A 13686-nucleotide genomic window follows, 5' to 3' on the forward strand; every position below is an offset into this window, starting at 1 on the left:
GAAAAGTAATAAAAGCAAGATCACTTTCAGCCCCACATGCCCAACTCTTCCACGGTAATGCAATTCAGGCCAGTCTGGCTTTAAAGAAGTCAGTAACACACTCATTCCAGTAAAATCCATCACATTACTACATGACACTTGTCTTCGACTACTGTAGCCTTTATTCCAGTCTCCCTTTGGGCAGTTTTACGTCCTCCCCACTGTTCCCTGGAACTATGGAGGGAGTTCAAAAGTCGGCAGTCTTTCATAAGCTAACTCAAGGGAACTTCAATTTCACTTTCTCCAAAAGCAGGGGTTTCCAAAGGAAATCGCTACTGTTACCTCTAAAACTTGGTCAGGGTCTTGGGAACTAACTAAACTCATATTGATCTGCCCTCTGGGACATACGTAGAAGCACTCCTTACAGATACACCCCGAGTCTCCACCTTCATATACAGGAGGCTGCTAAGACAAAGTTTCTTTTGGAAATTTTGCTACCAGCTACACTCAAGACCTGTTATCCTCAGTTACCATATACTTTAGGTCCTTAATTGGTTTCTCATATTCTGATTCCCAAACTGCTTTCTGCTTCCTCTACCCATTATTCAATCCCAATTGTTTCCTTCTTCCAAATCTTTCCACTTCTCTCCTAGAAACTTACTGCATGATTATATAAAATTCCATTGTATTATCCTCAACCTCATTGTATTAACTGATGCCAGCCTCTACCCTGAAGACAAAACTTCTCCTGCTGCCCTCTCAGATGCATGCTGTTCACTCTTCCACATTTGAATTACCCTGGAGTTGAAAAATAGGAAATACCTTGCATGAGGCTTTGGACCATCTAGCTATTCTCCCTTCCCTCCCTCTTCCCTTACTGTTAATACGTTTTACTCCCTGTCAGCATCTGATTCATAGTCTTGCCTCTCTAAGTCCTGTCATTAACCACTTCCATATCCACTTGGAAAACTGATTCCACATCCTACCCAGTGTTCCTCAAAACACTGTTCACCTGCACCAGAATCGTCTCAGGTGCTTCTTAAAATGCAGATTCCTGGGCTTCATGTATAACTCTGAATCAGAATATCTGGTGGGCCTTTGTTATAAAGCAGAAACTAACATACCACTGTAAAGCAATTATACTCCAATAAAGATGTTAAAAAAAAAAAAATCTGGGGGCAAGGTCCAAGAATCAAATTAAAAAAGTAAGACGTCAGACTGGTTATCAAAGCAAAATTTAACTGTATCTTATTTACAAGAAATACACTGTAAATACAAGTGTACAAGAAACATAAAAGTTAAGAGATGGAAGTAAGATACACCACAAAACATTAACTAAAAATAAGTTGGTTTATACAATATAATACTATTAACTATAGTCACCATGTTATACATTATATCCCCAGAACTTATTTACCTTATAACTGGAAGTTTGTACCTTTGACCACCTTCACCCATATTACCCCTCTCCCCCTTCCACCCCCACTTCTGGCAACCACCAATTTATTCTCTGTTCCTGCGAGTTTGGTTATTTCAGATTCCACATCTAAGTGTGCTAATACAGTAATTGTCTTTCTCTCTCTGACTTATTTCACTTAGCATAATGCCCTCAAGGTCCATCCATGTTGTTTCAAATGGCAGAATTTCCTTCTTTTTTATGGCTGAATAATATTCCACTGTATATATAACACATTTTCTTTATCCATTCATTCATTAATGAACACAATCTTAAAAATTCTCATGACAAGAAAAAAAATTATAACTATGTGAGGTTATGCATATTACCTAAACTTATTGTGGTAATCATTTCTCAGTATATACATATATCAAATCATTTTGTTGTACACCTTAAACTAATACAAAGTTATATGCCAATTATATCTCGATAAAACTGGGAAAAAAAGTGGATTTAGCTGTTTTATTACCAGACAAAATAGACTTCAAAGTACAATGTATTACTGGATATAGAGAGGATATATCATGATGATAAAATGTTAAATCCTTCTGGAAGTTTAAACAATCTTAAATTAGAACACACCTAGTAAAACAACCTCAAAATATATAAACAAAAATGGGCAGAATTAAAATGAGAAATAGACAAATCCACACTTATAGTTGGAGGTTATAATACTCATTCCTTAGCAACTGATGAAACAAGCAACAAAGAAAATCAGTCGAGATAGAGAAGATTTGAACAAAAAGACTAACAAACTTGACCTAATTGATATATTTAGAACAATGCACTCAACAGTTACAAAATATGCATTCTTTTCAAGTGCACATGAAATATTTACCAAAACTGGCATTAAGCAAATCTCATCAAATTTCAAAGAATGAAATCATACAGCACATGTTCTACACACAATGAAAGTAAGCTAGAAATCAATAATTAAAAGATAATAAACATTCTCAAAGTTTGGAAATTAAGTGGCACATTTCTAAACCACCCATGAGTCAAAGAAGAAATCATAATGGAAATTAGACAGTATTTTGAACTGAATGCTAATGAACAAAATTTCAGAGATGCAGCTAAAGCTGTGCCTAGACAGAAATTTAGAGCTTTAGAGCTTTCTAAAGGGAAGCCTGAAAAAAACCAATGAGACAACTACCCAGTGCCAGAAGTTAGGAAAAAAAACCAGCTAATTAAACCCAAAGAAAGTATAGACATAATAGAGAAAAAAACAGAAATTAATAAAATAGAAAACAGACATATAATAGATAAAATCAACAAAGCCCCAAACTGGTCCTAGATAGACCTCTAGTAAGACTAACCAAGAAAATAAGAGAAAAGCCACAAATTACCCATATCAGAAATGAAAAAAGGAATACTATTGCAGATCCTACAGATATTGAAAGACAACAGAGGATATAAAAACAAATTTTTTGACAATTTACATGAAACAAATTATTTCAAAAACATAAGTTATCAAAATTGATATAGAAGAAATAGTCATTTTCATATTTTCTTTAATGTTATTTAAAAACTCCCACAAAGAAAACTTTAGGTCCGGAGGTTTTTAACTGTGAATTCTTCCAAATACCTAAGGAAGAAATAAAACCAATCTTACATAAACTCTTCTGGAGAATAGATACAGAGGTAAAACTTCCCAACTCATTTTACGAGGCTAGCAAAATCCTGATACTAAAACCCCACAAGGAGATTATAAGAAAGGAAAATGATAGGCCAATATTCCTCATGAATTTAGATGCAAATATTTGAAAAAAAAAAGTATTAGTAAATTGAATCTAGTAATATATGAAAGGAATACATCAAGACCAAGTTGGATTTACTACAAGAATGCAAAGTTGGTTTAACATTTAAAAATCAATCAAAATAATTTACCATAGTTATAAAATAAAGCAGAGAAATTATGATTATCATGCAAAAGCACCTGATAAAATCCAATACCAGTTCGTGGTTCAAACTCTCATCGAAACAGAAAGAGAAGGTAACTTTAATCTGATAAAGCATATCTACAAAAAGTCCTATAGCAAAAACCATATTTAATGGTATTACATTAAAAATTTCCTGAGATTGGGAATGAGACAAGGATGCCTGTTAGCACCACTTCTATTTAACACTGTACTGGGGATTTAGCCAATTCAATAAGAAAAGGGGAAAAAACCCAAATAAGACAAAAGGTAAATTACATGAGCAGACTGGGCTCTGGGTAGATAAGAGGGGCAGGTGGGCGGGGCAGGAAAATGAATTTAAGTTCAATTTCATCTTCAAATTGTAAAGCACTAGACCTTAACCTCACACCTTTTAAGCTTCTCTGATCCTCCCTACAAACCTGTAGGCTAGATAAAGCAGGTATTATTTACCTCTAATTTGCAAATGACATACTAAGGCTCAGAGAACTAAACTGATTAGTCTAAGTCTCTCTTTAAAAAGCAAAAGCAATAGGGGACTGACCCAGGAAGTGGGAGTTCAAATCTAAGTTTCTTTTCAATACGTTACGCTTTCTCACAGAAAGGGAGCTAGAAAAGCCCAAAGGGAAATTTTGTCCAGAGCTTATTATTGGGTCTCCCAAACTTAAATAAAGTTGCCACTGAATTCATTATCTAGAATTTCTTTTTCTTCCATAGCTAAGAATTCGGGAACAGAGTAGGCTGAAATGATATAGACAGGTCCCCTCTGACTTCAAACTCATAGAAATGCCATAAAAAAATTTTTTTAAATAAAAAGGACATGCTTGAGAAAAAAAAAAAAAGGAAATTCCCCAGATGCTAGAAATGAAGGAAAAACTTAGAGTATGAAGTGGGAGCTGACCCAGATTCAGATATAGCTTCAGGGGTTGGTCCCCAAAGTTTTAGTACCCAGCCAAGAATAGGGATCTGTTTTCCAGCTTTTAAGGCAAGAGTATATGTGGGTGAGTGACAAAGAACAGATTCCCTTCTTGAAATGTGGACCCTTGATGAGCAGCCCAGTCAGTGAAAGAGAGTAGGAAAAACTCTGTCCACTGGCTCAGGAAAGCAGGAAAAACTTTCTGTCAGGGACCTTGTAGAAAGTAGATGAAAGATCCACAAAAAATGGAAACCACAATCAGATGTTGGGGGAAATTTACATTATCAAGATTGCATGGAAATTCCAAGCTGAGAAATTACAAGGATCACTAAAATCTCTAGGGCTCTGGCAGCAACAGAAATGAAAGGCACTGTACTCTCACAACACAGCATACAAGACTTCAAAAGGAAAGAGGAGAAAAAAAATCCTGTTGAAGATGTGGTCATCTTCAAGAATTACAAACCATACAAGAGGTACATTTCCATGAGGTAGAGTCTGCATATATAGCAAGTAGGAGATCTGTCACCCACCCAGAAAAAAAATAGAACGAGCCAAAAGAAACCATAAAATATTATGTTGAATATGATTAAAATGAAAAGTAATATATAATGAAAGATCAGAATATTTTGAAAAATTTTGACATTTGAAAAAGAACCGAAAGGAACATCTGGAAATTAAAAGTTACAGTTACTGAAATAAAAAACTGAGTGGATTTATTAAAAAACAGATTAGACATAGTTGAAGAGATTCTTAGTTAACTGGAAGGCAGATATGAGTACATCATCCAGAATGCACCACGGAGAAACAAACAATAGAAAGCATGAAAGTGCAATTAAAAGATGTGGAGGACAAAAATCCAAGAGAAGTTCAAAAGAAGAAGATAGAAGGAACGAGGTAAGGCAAACAGATAATGGCTAAAAATTTTGAAAAATGAAGATATATACGAGGCGTACAACTTCTGACTAGGATGAATAAAAACTAATCCACCCCTAGATGTAGGTTAGCAAAACTACAGAACATCAAAGATTATTAAAAAAATTTTTTTTTCTAAAGCAACTAGAGAGAAGAAATTACCTTAAAAAGGAATAACACTTAGGCTGACAGAGGATTTCTAATCAGTGGCAATATACATCGCAGACTGTGGAATAACAGGTTCAAGGAACTGAAGGAAAATAACTGTCAATCTAGCTAACTGCTATTCCTTCCTTATTTATTTCTTAACTCAATGGAGAGAGGTATGCCAGTACAAGAGAGGCCTGGACAGGAATAGCTGGAATTAGCAAGACCAAAATATCAGGGAAGATAGTTAATTCAGCGGAAACTGCACTTGGGTTTCCTAAATGTGAGGTGGAACAGATGACCTAGACATAAGGCTCCAGAAGCTTTTGCCTTTACACTATATTTCTAGCCAAAAGTTGGCTGTCTTAGTGGGAAAGGCTCGAGCAGAATGACTTATGGAGCATGTTAAGCGAACTCTAGATATACAGCACAGTAATTAAAAGTGAAGTCTCTGGAATCAGACTAATTAGGATCAAATCTTGACTCTGCTTCTTACGAACTGAATGAATTTGATCAAATTACTTTACTTCTCTATGCCTTAATTTTTGTAGCTATATCTTACAGCTTAAAAAAAGACTAAATAAGCAAAGACATGTAAAACATTGGGCATAGTATCTAGCACAAAGTAGGTGCTTAATAAAACCCAGCTATTATTATTACTTAGTCTTGACTACAGGACTGTAATTGGATCATGAGTTTGAAGGAGTTATCTTTAATATGACACTGAAAAACTAATATATAAGAAACACATACCCTGACATCTACTGAGCAGCCCACAGTCCATGATGGATTTCCCAGCACTTGATTTTGGCACAGGAGATGAACTAGGGAGGATTTCCCAACACCTGTAAAAGATACAAGAACTCTAGTCATTTAAAAGACATGCTGCAATATATTACGGCAAAAGTAAGACTGAGAATGAGCAGTAATAATGATATGTAAAGCATGGTTGTTTAAAGGGTGTTCGTACCATACCGACGATTTAATAAGCTTCACTGATAAAGAGAAGATGGTCAAGGACACTGGTTCTCTCAAATTTAGCATCAGAATCCTCTGGAGGATTTGTTAAAACACAGAATGCTGGGTCCTGTCCCCAGAGTTTCCAGTTTGACAGGTCTGTCATGGAACCCAAAGATTTTGCACTTCTAACATATTCCCAGGTGATGCTGATGCTACGGATCCAGGGAACTCACTTTGAGAACTACTGGTCCAGGGCAATTTCAAATAAACTAATCCCTTTCCTTTGGAATGATTTCATCTATTCAGCCTATTTTAGAATTGTAGAATCTTAGCATATCTTAGAGGTAATCTCCTCTATCCTGACCACCAATGCAGAGGTCCCTTCCACAGACCCTGTTAGACGGTCTTTCAGATTATGCTTGAACACTATCAGTGACAGGGATTCACCATTTCACAATTCCATATTTAGATATTCCAGTTCTCCCATACAGTGATTTTTAGAAAGCAGTCAACCACTTGGCCCAGACTTATCTTTTGGAAAAGGAGAACAACTCTTCTTCTTCTTCTACATCATGGCCCTTTAACTTCATAGACAGCACTTTTCTTTTTATTGAAGTATAGCTGACATACAATATTATGTTAGTTTCAGGTGTACAACCCTTAAATACATTACAAAATGATCACCACAATAAGTCTGGTAACCATCTGTCCCCATGCAAAGCTATTACAGTACCACTGGTGATATTCCTTATGCTGTACAATACATCCCTGTGACTTATTTATAATTGGACGCTTGTACCTCAATTCCCTGCACCTATTTCACCCCTCTCCCCACCTCTCCTTTCTAGCAACCACCAGTTTGTTCTCTGTATGAGTCTGTTTCATTTTATTTTGTTTGTTCATTTTTTTTTTTTTAGATTCTACATATAAGTGAGATCATACAGTATTTGTCTTTCTGACTTATTTCATTTAGCATAACACCTTCTAAATCCATTCATGTTGTCGCAAATGGCAAGATTTCATTCTTTCTATGGCTAATAGTCCACCTGTATGTATATATATACACACATTTTCTTTATCCATTCATCTATTGATGGACACTGAGGTTGCTTTCATATCTTGGCTACTATAAATAATGCTGCAATGAACATAGGGGTGCATACATCTTTTCGAATTAGTCTTTTTGTTTTCTTCAGGTAAATGCCCAGAAGTGGAACGGCTGGATCATATGGTAATTCTATTTTTAATTTTTTGAGAAGCTTCCATATTGTTTTCCACAGTGGCTGCATCAATTTACAATTCCACTGACAGTACATGAGGGTTCCCTTTTCTCCACATCTTCAACGACACTTGTTATTTGTTGTCTTTTTGATGACAGTTATTCTGACAGGTGTGAGATGATATCTCATTGTGGTTTTGATGTGCATTTCCCTGATGATTAGAGATGCTGACCATCTTTTCATGTGTATATCTTCTTTGGAAAAATGTCTATTAAGGTACTCTGCCTATTTTTTAATTAGATTGTTTTTTGATATTGAGTTGTATGAGTTCTTTATATATTTTGGATAGCGCCTTATCAGATATGTCGCTTGCAAATATCTTCTCCCATTCAGTAGGACAGCACTTTCTTTTCTTATAGATCTCCTGGGTTTAGGATAATCTAATTACTAATGCTAGGGCTAGTATTCTGAGATCTGTAGGAAGAGGAAAGGGAATGAGCTATCCCTGTACATTTATGTGTAGAGTTACTCATTCAATTAACATATTTTGGGATGCCATTATAACAAGCATTGTTGGTGAATCTTTATGCGTCACTAGTTGTTATCAAAAATTTAGCCAACCTCTTTGTGTGCATTACTGTGCATGGACCTATCACTTTTTATTATAAAGTTTTATTTACAGTCTATCTAGAAAGTACAGAAAAAAGAAGAAAATAAATCACCCAAAGAGCACTACTGTCAATAATGCAGATTTAATTTCATAAGCACAGTTTTTCTATAAGCAGGTTGTTATTGTGAATATATACACAGTGTACTTAAACACAATGAAACATAAGCCTTTGCTTACACAGCTGGTTTTGTCTGAAATATCCTACCCATCCTCTCCTTCCATTTCCCCTCTCCCATTGGCCTGGTGAATTAATCTTTCAAGACTCAGCATCATTCTAGATATAAAGTCTTTTCTTAATCCATAGGGGTAGAACTAAGCACATCATCCACCATCCTCTGCATCTCCACTGTACACTGTACATTTTTCTATAGAGCACTTAAAATACACTATTACACTTGCTTGTTTATAGATTTTATTCACTCTGCTTGATTTTAAGTTCTTTGAGGCCTGGGACTGGGTTTTACTCATTTTTTATTTCCAGTACTCAGAGAGGGCCTTAATTAGTACTTATTTAGTGGCTAAAAATTTCCATGTTATTACAGAATCTTCATAGATATTTTTAATGTCTCCATAGTAGTTCAGAGAGGAGACATAATGATTTATTTAACCATTTTCTCATTATTAGATATTAGGGTGTTCTGAACTTTTCACTATGCTAAGAAAAGATTTCTGTTTACACTTTCATTTAAAATTAAAATTATTTTATTAGTATACCTTCCCACAAGTGAAATTAATATGTAAACCGAAATCAACATTTACAGTTCTTGATATACATTGACAACGTTTATCTGGTTACTCTGCCACCCGCCATACACATAAGCCTGCAGGTCTTGTTGCACCTCAACAGTATGTAGTTGCTTTTTCATCTTTGTTAGCTTATAAGAGAAAAAAAAAGTGACATCTTGCTTTAGTCTGCATTTCTTTACCTTCCGGTAAAGATACACATTATGTTCATCTTTGCTAACCAGTTGTTTTTCCTCTCTTATGAATTATCTATTGATGTGCTCCACCCATTTATCTACTAGGTTTTACTGTTATCAATTTACATGACTTCTTCATATACTAGCTGCTCATGTAATTGAACCAAACATTTTCCCAGATTGCCCTTTCATTCATTTTATTTTTTTACATACATGCACGTAAGATTTTTGAGTACTCAAAGTGAGTTTTGTATTTTATTTACTGCATTGCATCTGATATCTATGGCCTTTAGGGCATATCGTTGATTTTTGTGTTTGCATGTAGATTTGTTTATGTTGGAGGAATATAACTAGGCATTTAGTTATCAGCTTGATACAAGTCTTGAAATTCTAGTTAAGCTTAACTGTGTCAGAGTAAACATCTCTATGCAATAATATTGTATAGCTCTCCATGAATTAACTGCATTGGGTGATAAGAGTTAGCTAACATGGGATGAACTTTAAACAGTAAGAACACCAGAAGTGCCAAGAATAGTGGTTAACTTGAAGAATTTGGGGAGATTGATTCTATGTTTTCATCATTAGAACTAACTTAGATCAAAAGAATGCACTTGATTTGCTGGGGAAAAAAAGTTCAATATAATCAAATAAATGCCAGCTCCAAACAGAGCTGGTAATGCGTTAAGCTCATCCCTTACATATGAAGGAACAAAGAGAAAAGAGTATGTGCATGTTAGAGAGACTTTCAGGATTCCTTACTAAATTATCAAGTATCTCTATGGGATACAAACAAATTTCTAAATCCCTAGTCATTCCTTTATATATTTGCGAAATCCTCAAAATCTCACAGGGGAAATGAGCCTTTATTCAAAAGTAAACTTTGAAATTTAAATACAAAGGCAGATGAAATGTAAAAAGTATATTCTAACTTGTCAGACAGCAAATCACTGTTAAATGGGAACTGATAAAAAGACAATAACTGACTTTGCACATATAGCCTAATATCAGTGAATGTGTGACAAGATCAATCACTTTCCTGGTGGGCATGGCTGTGTCTTCTGTTTTACAACTAAACTATAATAATAATTTTAAAAAGCTTACTAACTGCCTGATCACTTTTTCACATTTAATACAGCAGCCAATTCAACCCTGTTGTGTAATGCACTGATTCCACAGTTATATCCCCAGCACCTAATTCAGCATTTGCTATGTATTGTAATAGGGAAATTTTTTGGGGGGAAAAAAATAAATCGACTAGTTTGAACAAGATGTAACATGAAGCAATTGTTAGATGCAATAGAAAGGTAATTATAAATGAGAGAGAGCACCCACTTCACATATCATGAAGAACGGTGTTAGCTCTGGATTCTTCTAAATCCTACTTGGTGATAACTCTTACGAAGCCCATTTAGACCACCGTTGCTTTCTTTATCTGCAAAACTGAGTGCTTTTATTAAATTAACTTCAGCACCACTTCATGCTAAAGAACTAAAGTTGACATAAATTGGATTATGTTCATAGAATTTCATAATGCAACTTTCTGAAGGGAATATTAAATAATGCTCTCTGTAAAATACTTTGCAATGCAAATAATCTGCAGGCAATGTGAAAATGTTCTCAACCTCCTCCCCTCACCAATTTTATTCAGTTTGGTAAGGCTAGTTTTCAAGTTCTTTGGGGTATGTCCTCTCCACCTCCAAGCATCTGACACAACGTCTTTGCTCAAGCAGACATCCAAAGGTCAACTCCAGAAAAGCACATCTATGAAATGCAAGGTTAACATTTTTTCCAAGTTCTTAAGAAGCTTAGGAGTGGAGGGTATGAGAAACAGGATAGTGAAGGGGAGACAGAAACACAGACTTCAACTCCTGTTCTCAAGTGTCCAAGGTAAGAATTTTAACACTAGGATTAAACTGGGCTCAGCATTAAGTCCTAGCTGCATCATAAAATGGCCCTTATCTTATTTTTTCTATTTCTTCCAGCCTAGCACATAATAGTTTTTCAATTAAGATTAAACAGAACAAAGAAAAAAGAAGCGCAGTTGAGAGTAAAACAGGTCTACCACCTGATAGTTCACGAAATAATATGGGTTAGTGTTCTAAGTATGGGGACTCCCGGCTCAAACTAGTTCTGTCATTTACATCTCTTTTTTTGTAAAAGAGATTTGTCATTTGTGAAATTGTTTAATAGGACTGATCTCAGGATTAAATGAGTTAATATATGCAAAGCACTTGGAACAGTGTCATTCTTCTTAGTGCACATTTGATTTCTTTAATTAACAAAATCTCTTAAAGGCAAGGTCCGAACTTCTGTCTCAGCACGGCGCCCAGTACAACACTCAACCTCCGCAGATCTTTTAAAACAAAGGATCACTAGGCTTCGGTCGCCCTGGAAACCGACGTAGAAACCAGCGAAAGCAGAGAAAGGCCCCGGCTCCGCGCCCCCCACCCGTGCGATTTGAGCAAAGTCCTCTGGGAAGTGTAGTCTTTAGGCCTCGAGAGGGAATTCAGCCACGGGCCAGAGTCAGTTAGTCGGTGGGTGTGTGAAGGGAGAGTGAAAGGGGAGGATTTTCGGATAACTCAAAAGTGTCGGGAGCCCCAGAGGTGGGTTAACCGGCTCACCTGAGTCTCCCAACACCAGTACCTTCACCCGATCCAGGGACGCCATCTTGCCACTGCCTTCCTGAGGTTAACGCCTATTCCGGGATTATAGGCCAATCAGAGCTGGGATTGGAAGGCTGAGTCTTCAATGTCATTGGCCAATAGGAGCGTGACTGTCTTGATTGAAGGCCTCAGTGTGCTGATTGGCCCGCCTGGTTAAAAGTAGCGGGTGGTTTCTAAAGCTGGTCGCAGGAATAGGGCGTTCTCCTTGTCGCACAAGTGGCGTGGCTCGTTTAAACCACTAGTTGAGGCGCTGAGGGAAGCTGTAGTGGGAGTGTTCGAGGATTCGCTTTGGTAAACCTTGTTCCCTGTTCCTTGTTCTCGGTTCCCTGGCCCGGCGCCGTCTTTCAGGGTGTCTTCTACTTTTCGCTCCTTTCTCCATAGCTAGCCTCCTCCCTCTTAGCTACTCTCTTGACTCGGTTCTCTTCTTGGTCTTCCAAAGTACTATTGACTCGGAGCGGCCCATGTGCGACCTCGGGTAGGACGGGCTTGGCTGCGCCGAATGTGGCCTCTGGACTCAGCTGGCAGAGTCCGAGGGGATCTAGGGTGTCGGGGTGTCACAGTGGGGAGGAGGTGAACATTACCGGGCTCGTGGAGGCTAGCTTGTCCGGAGGTTTCGCGGTGATATGCCACTGTATGTATGAAGGCGTGGAGAGTACCGTGAAATATGGTAGCCGAGAAAGCCAGTTGGTTGTGTAGAATCCAAGTTCTTCTGGAATTGGAATAGAACTATACTGAAATAATCTGACAGGACTCCCCACATCCACTCCTTCCTTCTTTTCTTTTACACGCTGCAGTCAGCATAATCCTTTAGAATCACGAATTTGATGCTTTCACCTCCTTAAAACCATTTGAAGTTTAAGAAGAGGGTTTCCAATACCCTATCTTTTTCTACTCTGGAAGCTGCAGTGGAGGAAGTGAATTGGGAAGCTGGCAGGGTGGGCGTGTTTGAAGAAAAGGTGCTTTACAAGACCTATTGAAAGTTTTATGGAAGTACTAGACCAGCTGTGCTGCACGTTGGAAAGTCAGTGGTGAACAAGATTAATCTCTTGGTCTCCGAGGTAGACATGGAGAAAGTATAAGTCTGTTCACTGCAGCGAAGAAGGGGAAAGAACTACAGGAACGTGTGAAGGGGTGGGGGGGATCATTCTGAGCTACTAAGGGGAATCTGAGTGGGTGTCTCTGAGGAAATGTCATTTGAGATGTGAAGGATGATTAGGAGAAGGGCTTTGGGCTTAGCTGCGGGAGCAGAGAAAACAGCATGTGCAAAGGCCTGGAAGTAGGGAATGCGTGTGTGGCTCACAGAATTGAGAGAATGCCAGCGTGGCCGGAGATGAAGCTGAGGAGGGTAGACCAAGCACAGAGAGTGCATTCATTTCAACTTTGTTTCTCCAACTCTGTTGCCCGGTGTTTGTATGATTAGAATACATAGGGTTCAAAAACAAAACCAACTTGCCTTTGGGGGTCTGGGCTGGGTAGGGTGGTGGGTGAGGCTGGGAGGTGACTGATGGATTCTGAGGCTAAAAAGAAGAAACAAGGCCTGGCCCCCAGAGGTCACACACTGAAAAGTCTCCAGAGGCCAGCCAAGCGCCTTCCCTGTTTAAAAATGTCAGCTGCTCTTTAGCTAATTGTTTCCATGTGGGAACATGGTCTCATTTTTTTTCCGCAGATATTTGCAGTTCTCAAGAGGGCCTGAAAAATTGAAATTGATGTGAAATCTCATGATTTTTAATGTTGACCACAAATTCAGAAAATTTTCAAAACATTCTTTGAGTCAAACGATGTGGCACAGGCTACCAGTTTGAGACCTCTCATCTCAGTATTATGAAATCCAGAGATTGAGGAGATTCAGCATAATTGGGGGAGTAGAGGCAGTGAAGGAGAGAACACAGTGTTCAGGAAGGAGGATTTTAGAGTGCAGAGATTTTGA

General features: G+C 37.6%; 2 protein-coding genes across 6 annotated transcripts in view; one reads left to right on the plus strand and one right to left on the minus strand.

Annotated features, from left to right (window-relative positions):
* Nucleotides 1–11843, minus strand: part of RABL3 (RAB, member of RAS oncogene family like 3) — a 37313-nt gene extending 25470 nt beyond the window's left edge. Inside the window, exons 1-2 of the mRNA XM_082394997.1 lie at nt 11718–11843; nt 6080–6171 (exon numbers count right to left, since the gene is read on the minus strand). Coding sequence (XP_082251123.1) covers nt 6080–6171; nt 11718–11763 — 138 coding nt within the window. The 5' untranslated portion in view covers nt 11764–11843. The remainder of the gene's footprint in view (nt 1–6079; nt 6172–11717) is intronic.
* Nucleotides 11844–11930: 87 nt separating this feature from the next.
* The window catches only part of GTF2E1 (general transcription factor IIE subunit 1), a 57072-nt gene continuing 55316 nt past the window's right edge, over nt 11931–13686 (plus strand). For 2 of the 5 annotated variants that reach the window (XM_082394958.1, XM_082394959.1), the window contains exon 1: nt 12068–12234. The gene's annotated coding sequence lies outside the window, so the exon portion shown is untranslated. The other 3 variants (XM_082394956.1, XM_082394960.1, XM_082394957.1) reach the window with 3 other exon arrangements.

This window comes from Balaenoptera borealis, assembly GCF_965194805.1.
Source record: "Balaenoptera borealis genome assembly, chromosome: 5".
In the NCBI taxonomy this organism is placed as follows: Eukaryota; Metazoa; Chordata; class Mammalia; order Artiodactyla; family Balaenopteridae; genus Balaenoptera; species Balaenoptera borealis.